Source organism: Bos indicus, chromosome 14, assembly GCF_029378745.1.
Source record: "Bos indicus isolate NIAB-ARS_2022 breed Sahiwal x Tharparkar chromosome 14, NIAB-ARS_B.indTharparkar_mat_pri_1.0, whole genome shotgun sequence".
Lineage (NCBI taxonomy): Eukaryota > Metazoa > Chordata > Mammalia > Artiodactyla > Bovidae > Bos > Bos indicus.
The window spans coordinates 73424474-73446033 of record NC_091773.1 but is presented as its reverse complement, the minus strand read 5'-3'; the positions used below and the strand labels follow the sequence as shown (position 1 = coordinate 73446033).

Below are 21560 nucleotides of genomic sequence, written 5' to 3'. Positions count from 1 at the left end.
GATTAATCTAGGAAGAATAGTGCTTCTGGGCAGTTTTGAGAGAAAGCATAGCCTTCTGCATTTATTCTGTTCTGAGGTCACTGTGTATTGGGTATCTTCCATCTGCCACTACAAGGGCATCTATAGTGTTTTCTCCTGGTGGCTGCCTGATTATGTTCTACTGCGTGTGCTGTGTGCTGTGCTCGCTCACTCAGTCCTGTCTGACTCTTTGTGACCCCACGGACTGTAGCCCACCAGGCTCCTCTGTTCATGAGATTCTCCAGGCAAGAGTACTGGAAAGGGTTGCCATGCCCTCCTCCAGGGGATCTTCCTGACTCAGGGATCGGATCTGCATCTCTAAGGTCTCCTGCATTGGCAGGCAGACTCTTTACCACTAGTACCACCTGGGAAGCCCCTGTTGTCTAATAAGAGGACTAATTCTCTAGTCTGAAAAGTGAAAATCTCTGTCTCTTTGGTTACATCCCTAGTGAGTAATCTGAAATCATATGTTAATGTTACATGCTCAGTTCTGCCCTCTCAGATTATTGGACAAGCTTCCAATAATTTTTTTTCTGAATTTTAGTTGATTTACAGTGTTTCAGGTGGGATTCCTTCTCAGATTCTTTTTCATTAAGGTTCTACAAGGTATTAAATATAATTCCCTGTGCTATACAGTTGGGCTTCTCAGGTGGCTCAGCAGTAAAGAATCTGCCTGCCAATGCAGGAGACACCTGAGATGGGAGTTTGATCTTGGGTTGGGAAGGTCCCCTGGAGAAGGAAATGGCAACCCTCTCCAGTATTCTTGCCCGGCAAGTCACATGGACAGAGGAGCCTGGCAGGCCAGTCAATGGGGTTGCAAAGGGATGGACACAACTGAGTGAGTGAGCATACTATACAATAGGTCCTTGTTTGTATATTTTATTTGTAACAGTTTGTGTCTGTTAATTCCAGATTCCTAATTTATCCCTCACCCTTACCCTCTTTCTGTTTTGGAAGCCACAAGTTTGTTTTCTGTGTCAGTGAGTCTGGTTTCTGTTTTGAAATATGTTCATTTGTATTATTATTATATTTGTAGATTCCACATGTAAGTGATATCATATGATATTTGCCTTTTTCTTTTCGCCTTGAGGGTAGACATAGCCCGATATTTCGCCCTTTGCTACATCTGAAATGCAGGGCTCATGCCACCAGCTCCAGTTAGGCTCAGGTGTTTAGGCAACTCTTTCTCTTCTGGCTGAAAACTGTTAACCAGCTTCCTCATGTGAGGGATTCCCCCAGAAGTGTTAAATCCTATGAACGTTATCCATTGGTCCTTTGAGTAGCTCTCCCAGCATTTCTGGGGTCTGCATATTCAAAGGGAGGTTCTGGAATACTGTCATGACCTTATTTCTTTAAAAAAGTGAATAGAATTAGGTCTAAACCATCATTTATCCTAATTCCCTTTACATATAATATTTTATTTTCCCTTTGTTATTCAAATTTTACCTTTAAATTCATATACTTCTAATAAAACTTTCTTTTAATGTTATAGCTGTTTCATAGTGAATTTAAAATATTCCTCTTCAGTTATATGTTGGGTAAAACTTAGTTTTTCCCTCTAAGTGAACTTTTAGCTCTGATGATTTTATTAGGGCCCATGCAATCAGGTAGACATTAATTGATCTGTGTTTTTTCCCTTAGAAAGAGGCAATAGAACTAGAACTTTAGAATCAGAGCAATCCTAAGTAAGATCATGGCTCTACTCTTGATTAAATGACCTTGTAACTTTGACTTCCAGTTGTCTACTGTATGAGTTGGTGATAATAATACCAATTGGGATTCATTCCCAAAATAAACTGCCTGGAACATGGTAGGTATACATTTAATGGAAGTGATTATCTTTGTACTGCTGCTGCTGCTGCTAAGTCGCTTCAGTCGTGTCCGACTCTGTGCAACCCCAGAGACGGCAGCCCACCAGGCTCCCCTGTCCCTGGGATTCTCCAGGCAAGAACACTGGAGTGGGTTGCCATTTCTAGTAGTGAATAGTTAATTATAACAAATTAGAGAGTTTTTAAAAGTGCTATGTAAATAATAGATACGAATTCTTTTCCTCTCTAGAAGACTGTTAATCAGATAAAACAAATCTAAGCAATATAACAATATTATGTTTATTTTTTGCAACTTACAAATAAAGATGATTCCAAAATTTATAAAACTTATAAAAATATCTGCTATTAATGAGGGCTAGTCAGCTGGAGTGGAGAAGGCAATGGCACCCCACTCCAGTACTCTTGCCTGGAAAATCCCATGGATGGAGGAGCCTGGTGGGCTGCAGTCCATGGGGTCGCTAAGAGTCAGGCACGACTGAGCGACTTCACTTTCACTTTTCACTTTCATGCATTGGAGAAGGAAATGGCAACCCACTCTAATATTCTTGCCTGGAGAATCCCAGGGACAGGGGAGCCTAGTGGGCTGCCGTCTATGGGGTTGCACAAAATCGGACACGACTAAAGCGCTTTGGCAGCAGCAGTCAGCTGGAGTAAAGGAATGCCATATTTTTTAGTTTATTTTAAAATATTTCCATCTATTCAGCTTAGTTCCCTCAAGAAGTTATAAATCCCTTTAATAAATTATGAAAAATTCTGCAGTATATTTAAAAATAATCAGAAGCAATATTATTGTAAAAGTCACTTCTGTCTTGGGACCGTGGCTCACCAGTTAAATCATTTTATTCTTGTGTTCTCAAAAATGTTTTTCTCTATTTTGTTATATTTGTAATTTTACTTTTTAGACCTCACATGTACATGATATAATATATAATACAGTATTCATCTTTCTGTGTCTGACTTACGTCACTTAACATAACACCCTCTAAATCCATCCATGTTGTGGCAAATAGCAAAATTTCATTCTTTTTTATGTCCGAATAGTATCCATATCTTGGCTATTGCAAACACTTTTGTTATGAACATTCTGGTAAATGTGATTTCTGGAATTAGCATTTTCATTTTTCGGGGATTAATTCCCAGGAGTGAACTTACTGGATCATATGATAGTTCTGTTTTTGGTTTTTTTGAGAAGACATCATACTATTTTCCATAGGAGCTGTACCAATTTACATTTCCACTAACAGTGTACTAGGGTTACCTTTTGAGAGATTAAAAAATGAAACTTCGAAGTTTTGTACTCATTAGAAGTCAAAATTCTCTAACTGATAAAACCAAAATGTAAAGAAAAAGTCTAACTATGTGACTTTTTGAAGTCCAAACACATCTGGAGAATGCAATAAGAGAGGAAGAAGATTGGTCAAAACCAAATAAAATTTTTTATCAAATTTAAAATTTCTGATTGATAGTTGGTCCCACAAGAGGGAAAGGTTTAATGATTCTTTTCAATTAAAATTGATTTTTATATTGAGAACTAATGTATCTTTTTATTAGAAGGTTGTTTTCCCTATAAGGCACAATAAAAGTTACAAAAATTCTTAGCTCATATTAGCACTTGTGAATTTCTTTGAAGTGGTGCCAAGTGTCTCAGCCTGTAGTAGCCTATGATAAATTTGGCAAAGCTGTTTTCATTTGCATGACTTTATAAGAGTATCCTTCAATATAATTATGTACAGTTCTGTTCATTAAACCCAAAGTACAAGCCAAGCTTGGCAATATATTCAACTAACTTTTTGGGAAATTTGTATTTCCTTTCTTAAAATTCAGGTTTTCAGAACCAGAAAGCAATTTCATTCTCATTCCCATCCATGAAGTGCAAGCAAAGCATTTTTCTAGTTTGAATATCCCTGAAGGCTATGAAGCAGGAACCAAGAAAGTTAACAAAATGGGACAAAAACATCAGAAGGAAATCAGAACCAATGAAACATTCTCTTTTATAGAGAATGAAATCACAATCAAATACGTACAAATAAGAGTTATATGTGGAGAACAAATCTACTTTGAAGACACAGGCCCCCTGAGATTTCTGAATCAAGAACACACTTTGGTGGTTTATGGAAACCCACATTTTCTCCACAGTTTTTGTGACATTTCTGTTGTGACTTTTGAGAACATTCAGTTCACCCAGAAAAATGGGCAGAATCAATTGAAGAGGAGAGAAAAGGAATATTCATCTGCAGCTTGAATCAATCAGTGACACAGGGGATAGAAAATGTTGCAGGTTTAATTTGGATATGAGACAATTATATGGAAATTAGTAACAAAGATTACCTTAAAATTCTAAATCTTATAAGGCAGATATTTTAGCAACTCAATTATCTTGGACTAAGCTCTCCATCCCGCACAATTCACCAAAGAAATACGTCACCATAAAATGTAGTTGTTTAACTGACTCAAATTAAACTTAGTTTTCTAAAGAAGGGATGGCTGGATGCCTCGTGGACCTTGGCGTGCTTGGCTGTGAGTTCAGGCCGAGTGAGTTTTGTGCTCCCGTGTTGTCTCTAGTTGATGAACATACCATACTTCCTCTATGTCGTGTTTTGTTTGAAGATTTACTGTATCCCTTACAGCAGTAGTTTCCTGGGATAAATTCCCAATGTGAGATGCAGTTATTGATCAGGACTTTGCATATAAAATGATGTAAAGAATAATAGAATGTTGTGATTTTTTCTTCCTTTTAGAGTTGTGTTTGTATTCATGAAAACACAGACTGGGGTTGAGCTTTAAACTTAATATCAGTCTTGTTTTCCTATTAATGTGTGCTACTTTGGGAAGTAGAGGCATTAGGGGAGCTTGATTTTAACAACAACTATTCTAAGTTATTTAATGATATAATGATATGTAGGCAAAGTTTATAGGTGACATTACATTCTTAAGAACAAAGAGAACTTTTACCAACATCAATTTTAGGATTATTATGGATGGCTCTAATGGTCCCTAAATAGGAATCTAGATTTGTTTAGTGGTAGATTTAAAATATAATCAAGTTAAAAGCAAGTTGGGGCAGAGAGAGGGTATTCCTGGGAAATTGTGGCTCATGTTTAAAGACTCCAGGGATGTGAAAGCTACTTTAAAAAACAAAAACCAAGGCTGGCAGCAGACTTTAGTCTCCTCACCTGCAAAGTGGAAGAATCAGACTAAATATGAGGCTTCAAAACCAGAAATTCTCAACAGAATAATCCACAAATGGATGGGAAGAGATTAGTATGCATCCTTGATTCAAGAATTGCTATAATAGATTTATTCAACAGATGTTGATTGACTACTTCATAGGCGATGAGGATGCAGTTGAGAAGTGACACCCCTTTCCCACAGCTGCTGCTGCTAAGTTGCTTCAGTCGTATCTGACTCTGTGCAACCCCATAGATGGCAGCCCACCAGGCTCCTCTGTCCCTGGGATTCTCCAGGCAGGAGTACTGGAATGGGTTGCCATTGCCTTCTCCGCCTTTCCCATGGAGTTTTATTGAAATGCTGAGGGGGAGGATGTGAAATAGGATAGGAGGAGACACATTGTTGAACAAGGTAATCTCAGATAGTGTTAATGAAGGAAACCAGGCAGTGTAATTAAAGGCAGATAATGTGATAAAGAAGTAATTATGCTCACTTTGTATTAATTGGGAAATTAAATGAATCACTGCATATAAGATGGCTAGTCTAGCACCTGGAAATGTTAGTTCTCCAACTCTTCTCTAAAGTGCTGAAATTTAAACAATTTCACCCATTTTTCCCACCCCAGTCTGCCCTCAAACCATATGTTTGTGGTGAGTGAAAGTGAAAGTCACTCAGTCATGTCCAACTCTTTACGACTCCATGGACTATACAGTCCATGAAATTCTCCAGGCCAGAACACTGGAGTGGGTAGCCTTTCCCTTCTCCAGGGGATCTTCCTGACCCAGAAATCTAGCTGGGATCTCCCGAATTGCAGGAGGATTCTTTACCTACTGAGCTATCAGGGAAACCATGTTTGTCAGAGGGTTATGCCGGGGTCCAGCCCCGGTTGATCCAGGGAATTCGAAGCAGGGATGGCGTCGGTGATCAGGAAACTTCAGCTTATTTAAATGTAATTAAAGATGTAAAGAGTGGTTAAATAAGGATAGCTCAGTGAGGAAATTCAGTGGAGAAAAGAGGCTGAATAATTCAGCCAGAAGGTGAGAGAAAGAACGACATGGGGAGACAAAGTTTCGGTGAACAAGGCCTGCACTTTATTTTCCAAAGTAGTTTTTATACCTTAAGTTATGCATAGAGGATAATGGGGGAAGGGGTAGAGTCATGCAGTAAGCCAGGCTTTCTTCCTGCAAATTTATCATATCCAAAAGTTTAGGTGATTTGCATCATCTTCTGGCCCGGAGGCCTGTTAACATTTTAAGAAACTTATTTTTCTCTATAGGTGATTATTCTAAAGTCAGGCACCACCCTCCAAAAGCATTAGATAAAGTTGCGTTCCTATAGGGCAAAGGTGTGGTGGGCTGTAACAAGAAAAAGAATTAACTCAAGGGTCCAACGTTACAAACATTAAAGCTACTACTTACACCAATTATATTAATCAATACACTGCCAGGGACACAGCAGATAAGGGATATGGAGACTTAGCAGCAAACATTGGCCCAACAAGTGAAAAACCCTTCACCAATACAATTTCTAATCAATCTTTTAACTGCTCAAAGGAATCTGTATTCAGACAGTTTAGAACATCTCATGCCTCTCAGTTGGGAGGCTCTGAGCAATCACATGTGGCCGGAAAAACCTATTCAGGCAGGCTAGAGGATTTCCAAAGGAGTTTGTAGGTTGAAACACTATCACACCCAGGAACTTTGTTAACTGGAGCTATAAGTTAACTCTTTTTTCAGAGAGAGGTAGTGGGGAACAGCCCCCCGTAAAGTCAGGTGTAGGTAAACAAAGCAGAAAGTAGGCAGACTCTGGTTTTGGGGGTAGATGCTTGAGAATTTCCAGGGGGACTCCTGAGGCTCGATCCCGCCTTTGGTATGCCGAGCCTCCTTCCTCATGACCTTTGTCATGGGTGGAGCTCCTGCTCCAGGCAGGGTTAATATAAAAGTGTCTTGCAATTTGAGGTGGTGAAAAGGAATTAAAGTGATTGCACTGTATAGACACAAGTATACTTTCACCAAATGTGTATATGTTAAAAAAAAAAGAGTCATGGTTCCCTCTTCTCACAGTTTTTGCATTCAGGTAGGAAGGCTTTGTTTCTTTTCTTTGACTGATGTGATCCTGCTGCTGAAGAGCTTGTTTGCTGAGAAGCAGCCAGGTGGGGGCCACCACTAACCAGGATCAAAGATTCCACGTTCCATGATAGTCTCTCTTTCAAAGTGTGGCATCTCCACTGCACACATCCTATGGGGAAAAGGAAGCACCAGGGAAGTATGGAAAAATTGTTTCCTGAATTGAAAGAAGAGACTAGTGTGTGAGGGATTGGTAAAATGGTGAACGTGTTGGTCAGGCGTTCAGAGAACCTGTGTCATGGTCTTGACTCTCACTCACAAGTCAACTCACCTGGGATAGGTAAGTTACAGATCTTTGCAACCTTGGCTTCTACGTCTGTAGAAATTCTTAAAGATGTGGGAATACCAGACCGCCTTACCTGCCTCCTGAGAAACTGTATGCAGGTCAAGAAGCAACATTTAGAAGCGAACAGGAACAATGAGCTGGTTCAAGATGAGGAAAGGAGTACATCTAAGCTATATATTCTTACCCTGCTTATTCAGCTTATATGCAGAGTACATCAGGCAAAATGCTGGGGTGTATGAAGCTCAAGCTGGAATCAAGATTGCTGGGAGAAATACCAATAACCTTAGATATCTAGATGATACCACCCTAATGGCAGAAAGCAAAAAGGAACTAAAGAGCCTCTTGATAAAGGTGAAACAGGACAGCGAAAAAGCTGGTTCAAAACTCAACATTCCAAAAAATGAAGATCATGGCATCTGGTCCCATCATTTCGTGGCAAATAGGGAAACAATGAAAACAGTGGCAGACTTTATGTTCTTGGGCTACAAAATCACTGTGATGGTGACTGCAGTCATAAAATTAAAAGATGCTTGCTCCTTGGAAGAAAAGCTTTGACCAACTTGGATAGCATATTCAAAAGCAGACACATCACTTTGCCAACAAAGGTCCATATAATGAAAGCAATGGTTTTTCCAGTAGTCATGTATGGATGTGAGAGTTGGACTATAAAGAGAGCTGAATGCTGAAGAATTGATGCTTTTGAACTGTGGTGCTGGAGAAGACTTTTGAGATTCCCTTGGACAGCAAGGAGATCAAACAGTCAATCCTAAAGGAAATCAACCCTGAATACTCATTGGAAGAACTGATGCTGAAGTTGAAGCTCCAATACTTTGGCCACCTGATGCAAAGAGCCTCTGTTTTGGAAAAGACCCTGATGCTGGGAAAGATTGAAGGCAGGAGGAGAAGAGGATGACAGAGGATGAGATGGTTGTATGGCATCACTGATTCAATGGACATGAGTTTGTGCAAACTCCGGGAGACAGTGAGGGGCGGGGAAACTTGGTGTGCTGCAGTCCATGGGGTTGCAAAGAGTTGGACAGGACTGACCGACAGAACAATAACAACAAGAATGAGTTACACTCAACTGGTTGATTTCTAAGGTCCTTCTAGCTCTGATTCTAAATACTGCCTTTGTTAGGCACTATAGCTGAAATCCTTACCAGAGCTATTTGCCACGCTTATTTGTCTGTGATAGATATTTAGTCAGTTGTCTGTTTCTCTTAATGGTACAAAATTATTGTTTAAAGAAATTATTGATTTATTCGTTTATGGCTGTGCTGGGTCTTCATTGCTTTGCATGGGCTCTCTCTAGTTGCAAGTGGGGCTACTCTTTCTTGCAGTGCTCTGACTTCTCATTGCAGTGGCTTCTCTTGTTGCAGAGCACAGGCTCCAGGCGTGGGGCCTCAGTAGTTCTGGCACACAGCCCAGCTGCTCCACAGCCTGCAGAATCCTTCTGGACTAGAGATGGAACCTGTGTCCTCTGTACTGGCATGTGGATTCTTATCCACAGCGCCACCAGGGAAGTCCCTCTTAATGGTAGTCATTGTTTAGTCACTATTACTAAAAGCTTTCTGTTTCATTTTTTGTTTTAAAATACTTTTATCTTGGTTAACTTGAAGAGAAAGGAATTTATTAGGGCATAGGGAAGTGAAAGTGAAAGTTGCTCATTCGTGTCTGACTCTTTGAGACCCCACGGACTGTCCATGGAATTCTCCAAGCCAGAATACCGGAGTGAGTAGCCTTTCTCTTCTTCAGGGGATCTTCTTTACCCAGGATTGGATCCCAGGTCTCCCGCATTGCAGGTGGATTCTTTACCAGCTGAGCCACAAGGGAAGCCCAAGAATACTGGAGTGGGTAGCCTCCCCCTTCTCCAGCGAAGCCTCCCGACTCAGGAATTGAAGTGGGGTCTTCCACATTGCGGGCAGATTCTTTACCTACTGAGCTATTAGGGAAGCCATATAGGGAATTCCAAAAATAAATACTGTGAGTCCCTTTGTCTTCTGTATTGCTAGGGCTGCCATGACAAACTGGGTGACTTAAAAAATGGAAATATATGTCCTCCCAGTTCTGAAGGCTGGAAGTGCAAGGTCCAGGTGTCTTAGGACTACTTTGCTCTGAGGCCTCTCTTTCGCTTGTGTGTCAGCATCCTCCTGCCTGTTCACATGGTAGGACCTCTGTGCATGTGCGTTCCTGGTGTCTGTCTGTCTGTCTGTCTGTCTTCATCTCTTCTTTTTATAAAGACACTGGTCAGATTGGATAGGGGCCCACCCTAAAGGGGTCATTTTAACTTAATTACCTTTTTAAAAGCCCATCTGGTTGGATGGCATCACCGACCCAATGGACATGACTTTGAGCAAACTCCAAGAGATAGAGAAGAACAGGGAAGCCTGGCATACTGCAGTCCATGGGGTCACGAAGAGTTGGACGTGACTTAGGGAGTGAACAACAGCAAGTGTTCGTAGTGAGAAAAGAGGAATGTGAGTTCTTTCTCTCCATGTTATTATGCTTATTCAGGGTAAAAGCTATTCCTATTTACATTTGTTACTATTACCATATTAAGTGAAAGCTTTTATTAATTCAGTATAGAGTGCCTGATATCTGCCAGACACTATTTTAGGACTTGAGACTCCATCATTGAAAAAAAAAAGGATTAGGAATGACAAAATCAGATAAAAACACATTATAAAGTAATGTATATGTATAAATGTGTTTGTGTATGTAAATATCTGTTAAGTGCTTCAGAAAAATCTTCTCACTAAAGAAAATAATGAAAAATTATATATATATATATATATATATATATATATGATTGATAGGCTATTTCATTCTTTGAAATATCTCAAAATTGATTTGTTTATGTGTACCAATGTATTTTTTATTTCATGCCAAATTATATTAAATGGACAATTTAAAGAATTACTCGGAGAAGGCAATGGCCCCCCACTCCAGTACTCTTGCCTGGAAAATCCCATGGACAGAAGAGCCTGGTAGGCTGCAGTCCATGGGGTCGTGAAGAGTCGGACACGACTGAGCGACTTCACTTTCACTTTTCATTTTCATGCATTGGAGAAGGAAATGGCAACCCACTCCAGTATTCTTGCCTGGAGGATCCCAGGGACAGGAGAGCCTGGTGGGCTGCCGTCTATGGGGTCATACACAGTCGGATACGACTGAAGTGACTTAGCAGCAAAGAATTACTAGTATTATAGTCTCAAAGTGAGCTAAACTCATATTTTAAAAAACAGATTGGCTTGGTTTTGATGAAATAGTTTACTTATTTATCCATACATACATTTATCCATACATACATGAACTATCTTTGCTTCTCTGAGGTCTCAGTTCAGTTCAGTTCAGTCACTCAGTCGTGTCTGACTCTTTGTGACCCCATGAACCCCAGCACACCAGGCCTCCCTGTTCAACACCAACTCCCAGAGCCTACCCAAACCCATGTCTATTGAGTCAGTGATGCCATCCAACCATCTCATCCTCTGTCGTCCCCTTCTCCTCCTGCCCTCAATCTTTCCCAGCATCAGGGTCTTTTCAAATGAGTCAGTTCTTCGCATCAGGTGGCCAAAGTATTAGAGTTTCAGCTTCAACATCAGTCCTTCCAATGAACACCCAGGACTGATCTCCTTTAGGATGGGCTGGTTGGATCTCCTTGCAGTCCAAGGGACTCTTAAGAGTCTTCTCCAACACCACAGTTCAAAAGCATCAATTCTTCAGTGCTCTGCTTTCTTTATAGTCCAACTCTCACATCCATACATGACTACTGGAAAAACCATAGCTTTGACTAGACGGGCCTTTGTCAGCAAAGTAATGTCTCTGCTTTTTAATATGCTGTCTAGGTTGGTCATAGCTTTTCTTCCAAGGAGCAAGTGTCTCTAGGCAAGAATAAAGCAGATTCTTTACTGCTGAGCCACCAGGGAAGCCCTTAACAGAGCTTATAGTTATTTGAGAGCCCTTATTTGCTCTTAATAGTGAATCTGCATGAGTTTTAGATCTCTGCCCATTGAAGTGACTGAGAAGTGTTGTATTGTCCTTATATAGGAAGGAATAAACACTGAGTTTGGTGGACGAATCAAGGGGAAAGCAATTCTGTACATGCAAATGAATCATAGCCTTATCTATATCAGCCCTGACTGATACACCCTTCTACACCCCACTGTTTCACTCCTCTCCCTTTCAGCTGTTTTTTTGCAAGACATCACAGAGTTCATCTGGGGCCAGGTTTTAATTTTGGTATATTGTGAATGACCCTGAAATTTGTTTGTATTTTTCCTCATTACTGTAGATCTATGCATATATCTTTAAGAACATCAAGTCTGTGCAACTTGAAGCGCTGCTCTTATCCTTGCTAAGCATCGTGGTGCTTGTACTGGTTAAAGAGCTGAATGAACAGTTTAAGAGGAAAATTAAAATTGTTCTTCCTGTTGACTTAGTTTTGGTAAGTACAAAACGAACGTTTAACTTTCTTCTCTGCAATGCTTGCAACTGCTGTGGATAATGTGCAAAGGCCCACCTTACTGTCCATAGGAACCCACAATTAGTCCTGTCTCTCATTAAAGCAGGACAAATTTGGCTATACATTCATGTAAAGACAGGAAATATTTTGAGTCAATAATTTAAAAGAGGCACACATGTTTCTCATTTTTGCAGAATTTCTCATATGCTTGTATATTTTCAGATAAATAAGAGAACATATAGCCTAAAATTCTAAATATGGAGACATTTCTAAGGATGAGACTCAAAAGATCTCTGGCATGATTCTCCATAAAGCAATAAAAAGTGAAACCACATCTTTTTGATATGGCATCTATATGCTGCATAAAGTATTATCAATCAATAAATGTCCATTAATGGTTGATAGATTTTTTATATTTACTGACCTAATTTTTCTTTGTTGAAAGGATATTCTCATAATTTTCAGTGGCCAAGGCTGATTCTCTGAGATATTTTTGTTGCTGTACTTGGCAAAGCAACAAATTGTACTTTACTCCTAAGGCTTATGAAATTAAAAAATACATTTTGAAATTTTAAGAGCCTCTAATGGGAACTCTTTTAAAAAATTATATTTATTTATTTTTGCTTGATTGGTGATTGCTGTACAATATTGGTTTGACTTTTGCCATACATCAACATGAATCGGCCATAGGTATACATATGTCCCCTCCCTCTTTAAACTCCCTCCCATCTCCCACTCTTTCCCACCCCTCTAGGTTGTTACAGAGCCCTGGTTTGACTTTCTGATGGGAACTCTTAACTAAACAAAGCATTACACTGAAAATAAAATATTAAGCAAACCAGTCTTCTAATTTACTTATTATTAATTGGCTTTAGTTTCTTTTTATTGGTGATAAGTAGTGTCTAAATAATTTCACCTATTGAAATATTACTTCATACTATTGAAATAGTATAGGTTTTATTTATATGAACATAAGGCTCAGTTCAGTTGCTCAGTTGTGTCCGACTCTTTGTGACCCCATGGACTGCAGCACAGCAGGCCTCCCTGTCCATCACCAACTCCTGGTGTTTACTCAAACTCGCGTCCATCGAGTTGGTGATGTTGTCCAACCATCTCATCTTCTGTCGTCCCCTTCTCCTCCCACCTTCAATCTTTCCCAGCATCAGGGTCTTTTCTAATGAGTCAGTTCTTTGCATCAGGTGGCCAAAGTATTGGAGTTTCAGCTTCAGCATCAGTTCTTCCAATGAATATTCAGGACTGATTTCCTTTAGGATGGACAGGTTGGATCTCCTTGCAGTCCAAGGGACTCTCAAGAGTCTTCTCCAGCACCACAGTTCAAAAGCATCAATTCTTCGGTGCTCAGCTTTCTTTATAGTCCAACTTTCACATCCATGGATGACTACTGGAAAAACCATAGCTTTGACTAGATGGACCTTTGTTGACAAAGTAATGTCTTTGCTTTTTAATACGCTCTCTAGGTTGGTCATAACTTTCCTTCCAAGGAGTAAGCGTCTTTTAATTTCATGGCTGCAGTCACCATCTGCAGTGATTTTGGAGCCCAGAAAAATAAACTCAGCCACTGTTTCCACTGTTTCCCCATCTATTTCCCATGAAGTGATGGGACCAGATGCCATGATCTTTGTTTTCTGATTGTTGAGCTTTAAGCCAACTTTTTCACTCTCCTCTTTCACTTTCAAGGGGATCTTTAGTTCTTCACTTTCTGCCATAAGGGTGGTGTCATCTGCATATCTGAGGTTATTGATATTTCTCTCAGCAATCTTGATTCCAGCTTGTGTTTCTTCCAGCCCAGCGTTTCTCATGATGTACTCTGCATATAAGTTAAATAGGCAGGGTGACAATATACAGCCTTGACGTACTCCTTTTCCTATTTGGAACCAGTCTGTTGTTCCATGCCCAGTTTTATCTATTGCTTCTTGACCTGCATACAGATTTCTCAAGAGGCAGGTCAGGTGGTCTGGTATTTCCATCTCTTTCAGAATTTTCCACAGTTTGTTGTGATCCACACAGTCAAAGGCTTTGACATAGTCAATAAAGCAGAAGTAGATGTTTTTCTGGAACTCTCTTGCTGTTTCGATGATCGAATAGATGTCAGCAGTTTGATTTCTGGTTCCTCTGCCTTTTCTAAATCCAGCTTGAACATCTGGAAGTTCACAGTTCATGTATTGTTGAAGCCTGGCTTGAAGAATTTTGAGCATTACTTTGCTAGCGTGTGAGTGCAGCACTTTCACAGCATCATCTCACCTACAATGGGATTCATGGGTATATACATGGATATTTTTGCCCCAGCACCCAAACTCCAAACACATCTCCACTTTTCACCCACACAACTGTCCCTTGGCCTTTCCTTGGACCATGCTGGAGGGGGAGACCTGGGGAAGGTATCTGGAAGCAGACTTTGGCAGGAAATTATAGATTCCTGGGAATTCAGTGTATGATACAGAAATATGAGGTTTGAGTTAGGTACCTCCCTTTGTCCCCACAAAACTCCCACTTTATGGGAAGAGTTACAGTTGGAAGATGGCAGGTTAGAACCTTCTAAAGCACTGTCTGAAAGACAAAGTTAGTGACTTAAGTTACTTAATTGTAATATCGGCTCTGTGTATTGAACACCATGCATTCTTCCATTTTCAATAAGGATTCAGCATCTTGTGGCTATGGTATATTTTCTTTTACAGCTCACAGTATTTTCTGATGATGTAAATATTTCATGAAAATTATTAGCAATTAAAATGTATTAACTGGCTTAGAATTTTTTGAATACATTCTGATTTTTGAAATCAGAAATTTTTGAATACTTCTGATTCCAACCTAATAGCCTGAGTTTTTTACTACTACTGTATTTAGAAAGTACAATTATGTCATAATATTTATAAAGTTTGAAACTATCACCTGTCAAGTTTTATTGCCTTTAAAAAAATTCTCAAGTCTCCTTTGTTTTTTAAGTCTATTTAATGTTTTAAGAAATCTTATAAATTCAGTTAAATATCACAAAGAAGAGAAATATACAGTAAAAATCCCTACAAAGTAATATTATTGGACATTGTTAGATATTCCTTATTTTGCTAGTGTGTGTTTTAATACCTTTTTTCTGACCATGTATATGGTAAATTTATACTTTAGGTAATTAATGTGTTTCTTTTTAACAAAAAAGCATAGTATAGAAATGATTAAACACATATCAAACGGATAGATAACCATGCAAAATTTCCAGTACCTATTAAATAATCAAAAGAATGAAGACAATGTGAAAATGGATGGAAAACATTAAGTTAATATGACTGGTGAGAACAAGTCCTGAACAGAATTCTGAACAGACATTTTAAAGGGGACTGTGGATACTTGCAGAGAACACATGGCCTTGCTTGTCGTGTGTCATACAATAGAGGGTCAGGCTCCTTAAACTCCAGGGAGGTAATTCAAAAAATATTGGGTTCAACACATTATTAACTAGCATGTTTTTCTCCAAGAAATAGCAAAAGCTCAAAATTCAAGATTATTCAAGGAGACTGTAAATCATCAATTACTAACCTACATTAGGAATATTGATGCAGCATCTTAAACTCTTTGGTGACTACTCCAATGAAAGGAAAATGTTCTGTGTTAAAACATTCTTTCATATCATGAGAGACAAGTATTTAGGTAGGACTGTGGTATGTGCGCACACACACACACACACACACACAAACTCACATTCATATATTCTGTATTCTGCACCCCCTCAGAATCAGACATAATTGGGTTGCTATAATTGGAAAGGATATAATAAAAGTTGTATTATTGTAACACCATTTAATTTTTGAGACTGCAGATTAAGTGCTCTCAAATCTCAGAGGGATTTTTTAATTTACATATTTCCTTAGTTTTTAAAAATCTGTGCAACTGCTATATTACTCTTGATAATCATGGAGCACATGAATAATGTTTGCTTTTAAAAATAGTTTTAAGATGTTCGAGAGACAGGAATAATTTTATTTTTCTCTTTTTCAAATGGAACCACACAGATGATTGCTGCATCTTTTACTTGTTATTGTACCAATATGGAAAACACATACGGATTAGAAGTAGTTGGTCATATTCCAAAAGGGTAATGTAGTCTTTTTTCTTTCTCTCTTTCCTTTTGTTTGTTTGTTGATGGAGGAAGCAAATAGGGAGTAAGTGGGTATGAATTTTATTTCTTTCAAAGGCTATATGTGGTACAAAATTCTAGTTAATTTCTATTTTACAGTGATAGAAGCAGTTCACAATAAAGAAAAATAACTTCTTAAAGTGTGTATCTATTATTTGAAAAGTTGATAACTATTTTTTACAGTATTGCTTCAAGTAAAAGATTTGGAGATTATTAATGCACATCACTTGAAAAAGAAAGCAGAACACTGAATTTCCAAATTAGAGTCATGCTCTAGTCTTCCCTCTTCCACTCACACATTCCTATGACTATTTTTATTTCACTTAAAATATAGTAAAAATACACAAGCATCATCTGAAATAGCAAACATATAGACATGAATGGTGTGCACTGGTGAAAGACAGTGGAAATAGAAAAGAGAGCATGTTTCCCACCTGTCTTAAAGCCTTCCTTTGGACATGAAGAGAAGATTAACAAAAGGAAGACGTGTTCACCCTGAAAATACAAAATAGTTTTCCAAATATAGCCTGAAAGAAAGCAACATCATCTTAGGGGAGAAAGAGGATGTCTTATGAATTATTCTCTTTTAATGGGCTGTGCTATATACCAATATTTATAGATTTGGGGCAAAATTAGAGTTGTTGGCTTCTCTATATTTTTATCTTCCAGACATAGGCCAATAGTGATTATTGGAATCATCTTGTGTTTTCTGAAGGGTTCTCTACTTTACCTTCAAATTCAGTTTATTGTTTTTTTATTCCTATAGGTTAATTTGTCATTATTAATAATTAGGCAAGCTTGATTTTCATGAAACAAAATTTCGTATAGTTTGAAACACTTTTATGTATATATCTTAGGGCCTGTAATGGTACAAATAAGTTTGACTTAGGGTTAAACTTGAGGGAGTGGCCAAAAATACCTTGCCTCTCCTTCATCTAGTCTAGTTATCCTTTATTTTGAGTGACTTTTACAAACTCATCTTCTTAAAGAATCATAGAAAAAGTATGGCATTGATAAGAGATGGAGCTAAGGTTGAATCCCAGCTCTACCATCACTTTGTGATTAAGATACATTTTTAAGAATGTTTTCTTCTCTATACATTACACTCATGGTACTTGATGTGGGGATTGTGGGGAGAATTTAATAAAACTGCTACTGTGAAAGTGCTGAGCATTCAGTTTACATGCTCAGTATTACATCAATGTAAATTATTTCCCCCTTTTCTTCTACTGTTGCCCCAGAGCGATTTTTCTTTAAAGAGAGGAGGTAAGTGTCACATAGCATCATCAGGGATAAATAAACAATGATACTTTGGCTCAAGTGGTTTTCAAAAAAAAAAAGACAATAGGTATTAGTTGGAAGAAATATTTTAAACAGTTGTTTAAAACTGAGAAACAGAAGTTGCACAAGCCTTGTAGCCTTATCCACCAGAGGGCAGACAGAAGAAGCAGGAAGAACTACAATCCCACAACTTGAAGAACAAAAACCACAACCACAGAAAGTTAATCAAAATGAAAAGCCAGAGGATTTTGTTCCAGGTGAAGGAACAAGATAAAATCAAACTAAAAGAACAATTAAATGAAGTGGAGAGGGCAAGCTTCCGAAAAAAGAGTTCAGAATGATAGTAAAGATGATCCGAGATCCTGGGAAAAGAATGGAGAAGATGCAAGAAATGTTTACCAAAGACCTAGAAGAGCTAAAAGACAAAGAAATGGAGATGAAAAATCCACTAGAAGGAATCAATAGCAGAATAACTGAGGAAGAAGAATGGATAAGTAACCTGAAAGACAAAATGGTGGAAATCATTGCAGCAAAGCAGAATATAGAAGAAAGAATGAAAAGAAATGAAGACAGCCTAAGAGACTTCTGAGACAACATTAAATGCACCAGCATTCAAATTATAAGGGTGCCAGAAGGGGAAGAAAGAGAGAAAGCACCTGAAAAAATATTTGAAGAGATAATGGTTGAAAACTTCCCTAACATGGGAAAGGAAATAATCAACCAAATCCTTGAAGTGCAGAGAGTCCTAGTTAGGATAAACCCAAGGAGGAATACACCAAGACACATAGCAATCAAACTGACAAAAATTTGAGACAAACATAAAATGTTAAAAGCAACAAGGGAAGAATGACATATCCCCTTGTATGTTTTATGTATTATCAGCTGATTTGTCAACCAGAATTCTACAAGTCAGAAAGGGATGGAACAATGTATTTAAGGTGATGAAAGGGAAGAACTTACAACCAAGAATACTCTACCCAGCATGACTTTGTTCAGATTTGATGGAGAAATCAAAAGTTTTACAGACAAACAAAAATTAAGAGAATTCACTAGTACCAAATCAGCTTTACAGCAAATGCTAAAGGTACTCTAGGCACAAACTTAAGACAAGGAAAAGATTTACACATATAAACCCAGAACAATTAAGAAAATGGTAATAAGATCATACATGTTGATACTTACCTTAAATGTAAATGGATTAGATGCGCCAACCAAAGGCAATGGATTTGCTGGGTGGATTAAAAAAAGACCCATATGTATGCTGTCTATAGAAGACCCACTGCAGACCTAGGGACACTCACAGACTGAGAGTAAAGGAATGGGAGAATGTATTCTATGCACGTGGAAATTGTAATAAAACTGGAGCAGCAATACTCATATCAGAAAAAGTAGGCTTTAAAGCAAAGGCTGTTGTAAGAAACAAGGAGGACACTACATAATGATCAATAATTCAATCCAAGAAAAAGATAAAACAATTATAAATATATATGCACCCAACATAGGAGCACCTCAAAACAGAACCCATTTGCAGAGCAGCAGTGGAGATGCAGACATAGAGAAAAGACTTGTGGACTAGAGGAGGGGGACAAACTGAGAGAATAGTGTGTAAATATACACATTACCAATGTAAAATAGAGGGCAAGTGGGAACTTGCCGTGTGACATGGGGAGCTCAACGAAGTGCTCTGTGACAAACCAGACGGGTGGGATGGGGTGGAAGATGGGAAGGGGGCTCAGGAGGGAGGGGACATGTGTATACCTGTGGCTGATTCATATTGATGTACAGCAGAAACCAACACAATATTGTAAAGCAATTGTCCTCCAATTAAAAAAAACACAAACGTGGCAGCTAAACAATATGCTACTAAATAAGCGATGGATCACTGAAGAAATCAAAGAAGAAATTTAAAAACTAGAGACAATAAAAACAAAAGTTAAACCTTCCAAAACCTATGCTGCTGCTAAGTCGCTTCAGTCATGTCCAACTCTGTGTGACCCCATAGACGGCGGCCCACCAGGCTCCCTCGTCCCTGGGATTCTCCCAAAATCTATGGGATGCTGCAAAAGCAGTTCTAAGAAAGAAGTTTATAGCAATATACTCCTACCACTCTTACCTCAAGAAACAAGAAAAAAAGCCTAACCTTACACTTAAAACAACTAGAGAAAGAACAAATAAAACCTGAAGTTAAGTAGAAGGAAATAAATCATAAAGATCAGAGCAGAAATTAATGAAATAGAGACAGAGAAAATAATTGTAAATACTGATGAAACTAAGAGATGGTTCCTTGACAAGCAAAATTGATAAACCTTTAGCCAGACTCATCAAGAAAAAAAAAAGGGAGAAGACTCAAATCAATAAAATTAGTAGTAAAAAAAGTTACAACTGACTCCACAGAAATACAAAGGATCATAAAAGACTACTGTGAACAACTGCGTGCTAATAAAATGGATGACCTTGAAGAAATGGACATATTCTTAGAAAGATACGGTCTCCCAAGACTGAATCAGGAAGAATCAGAAAATATGGCAGACCAGTCACAAACACTGAAATTACAACTGGGAATAAAAAACTCCCACCAAACAAAAGTCCAGGCCCTGATGGCTTCACAGTCAAATTCTATCAAACATTTAGGAAGAGCTAACACCTATCCTTCTGAAACTGTTTCAAAAAATTGCAGAGGAAGGAACATTTCCAAACTCATTTTATGAGGCCACCATCACCCTGATACCAAAATCAGAAAAGGATACCACGAAAAAAGAAAATTACAGGCCAATATCACCGATGACCATAGATGCAAAAATTCTCAACAAAATACTAACAATCTGAATCCCACAATACATTAAAAAGATCATGCCCATTGATCAAATGGGCTTCATACCAGGGATGCAAGTATTTTTCAAGATCTACATATCAGTCAATGTGATAAACCACAATAAATGAAGAATAAAAAACTCATGATCATCTCAATTAATCAAAAAAGGTTTTGATAAAATTCAGCACCCATTTTTGCTAAAAGGTCTCCAGAAAGTGGGCATAGAGAGACTAACATCATAGTCAACAGTGGAAATCTGAAAGTATTTCCTCAAAGATCAGGAAGAAGACAAGAATCCCACTCTCATCACTTTTATCGAACATAGTTTGGAAGTCCAATCCATGGTAATCAGAGAAGAAAAAGAATAAAAGGAATCCAAATGGGGAAAGAAGAAGTAAAACAGTCATTGCTTGCAGATGACATGATGCTATACACAGAAGATCCTAAAGATGCTACCAGAGAGCTACTGGAAATCATCAGTGAATTTGGTAGATTACAAAATCTACCAAATTTGTAATCTGCAGGTTACAAAACTAACAGAGACATCACTTTGCCAACAAAGGTTCGTATGGTCAAAGCTATGGTTTTCCAGTAGGCATGTATGGATGTGAGAGTTGGACCATAGGGAAGGCTGAGCACTGAAGAATAAATGCTTTTGAACTGTGGTGTTGGAGAAGACTCTTGGGAGTCCCTTGGACTGCAAGGAGATCCAACCAGTCCATCCTAAAGGAAATCAGTCCTGAATATTCATTGGAAGGACTGATGCTGAAGCTGAAACTCCAATACTTTGGCCACCTGATGCGAGGAGCTGACTCATTTGAAAAGACCCTGATGTTGGGAAAGATTGAAGGTGGGAGGAGAAGGGGATGACAGAGGATGAAATGGTTGGATGGCATCACCGACTCAATGGACATGAGTTTGAGCAAACTCTGGGGGGTAGTGAGGGACAGGGGAGCCGGCTGCAGTGCAGTCCATGGGGTCGTAAAGAGTCAGATACGACTGAGCAACTGAACAACAAGAAAGATTTGCAAGTTACAAAATTAATACACAGAAATCACTTGCATTTCTATACATTAACAATGAAATATTAGTAAGAGAAATTCAAGAAACAGTTCCATTTATTATCACACCAAAAAGAATAAAATACCTAGGAATAAGCTTATTTGAAGAGACAAAAGACCTATACTCAGAAAACTATAATATGCTGATGAAAGAAATCAAAGACACAAAGAGATGGAAAGATATAACATGTTTGTAGATTAGAAGAATCAATATTGGCAAAATTACCATACTACCCAAGGCAATCTACAGATTCAATGCAATCCCTATCAAATCACCAGTGGCATTTTTCACAGAAGTAGAACAAAAAACCTTAGAATTTGTATGGAGATGCAATAGACCCAGAATGGCCAAAGCAATCTTGAGAAAGAA

The 21560-nt window shown here is 38.5% G+C and overlaps 1 protein-coding gene across 3 annotated transcripts in view; it reads left to right on the top strand.

The window, feature by feature from the left end:
- The window catches only part of SLC26A7 (solute carrier family 26 member 7), a 151482-nt gene that overhangs the window by 49576 nt on the left and 80346 nt on the right, over window positions 1-21560 (top strand). For 2 of the 3 annotated variants that reach the window (XR_011570674.1, XM_019973813.2), the window contains exons 5-6: window positions 11719-11871; window positions 15912-15994. Coding sequence is in view for 1 of the 3 variants with exons in the window: in XM_019973813.2 (XP_019829372.2) it covers window positions 11719-11871; window positions 15912-15994 (236 nt within the window). In the remaining 2 variants the exon portion in view is untranslated. Of the gene's footprint in view, window positions 1-11718; window positions 11872-15911; window positions 15995-21560 lie in introns of those variants that run through there. The other variant, XM_070802929.1, reaches the window with a different exon arrangement.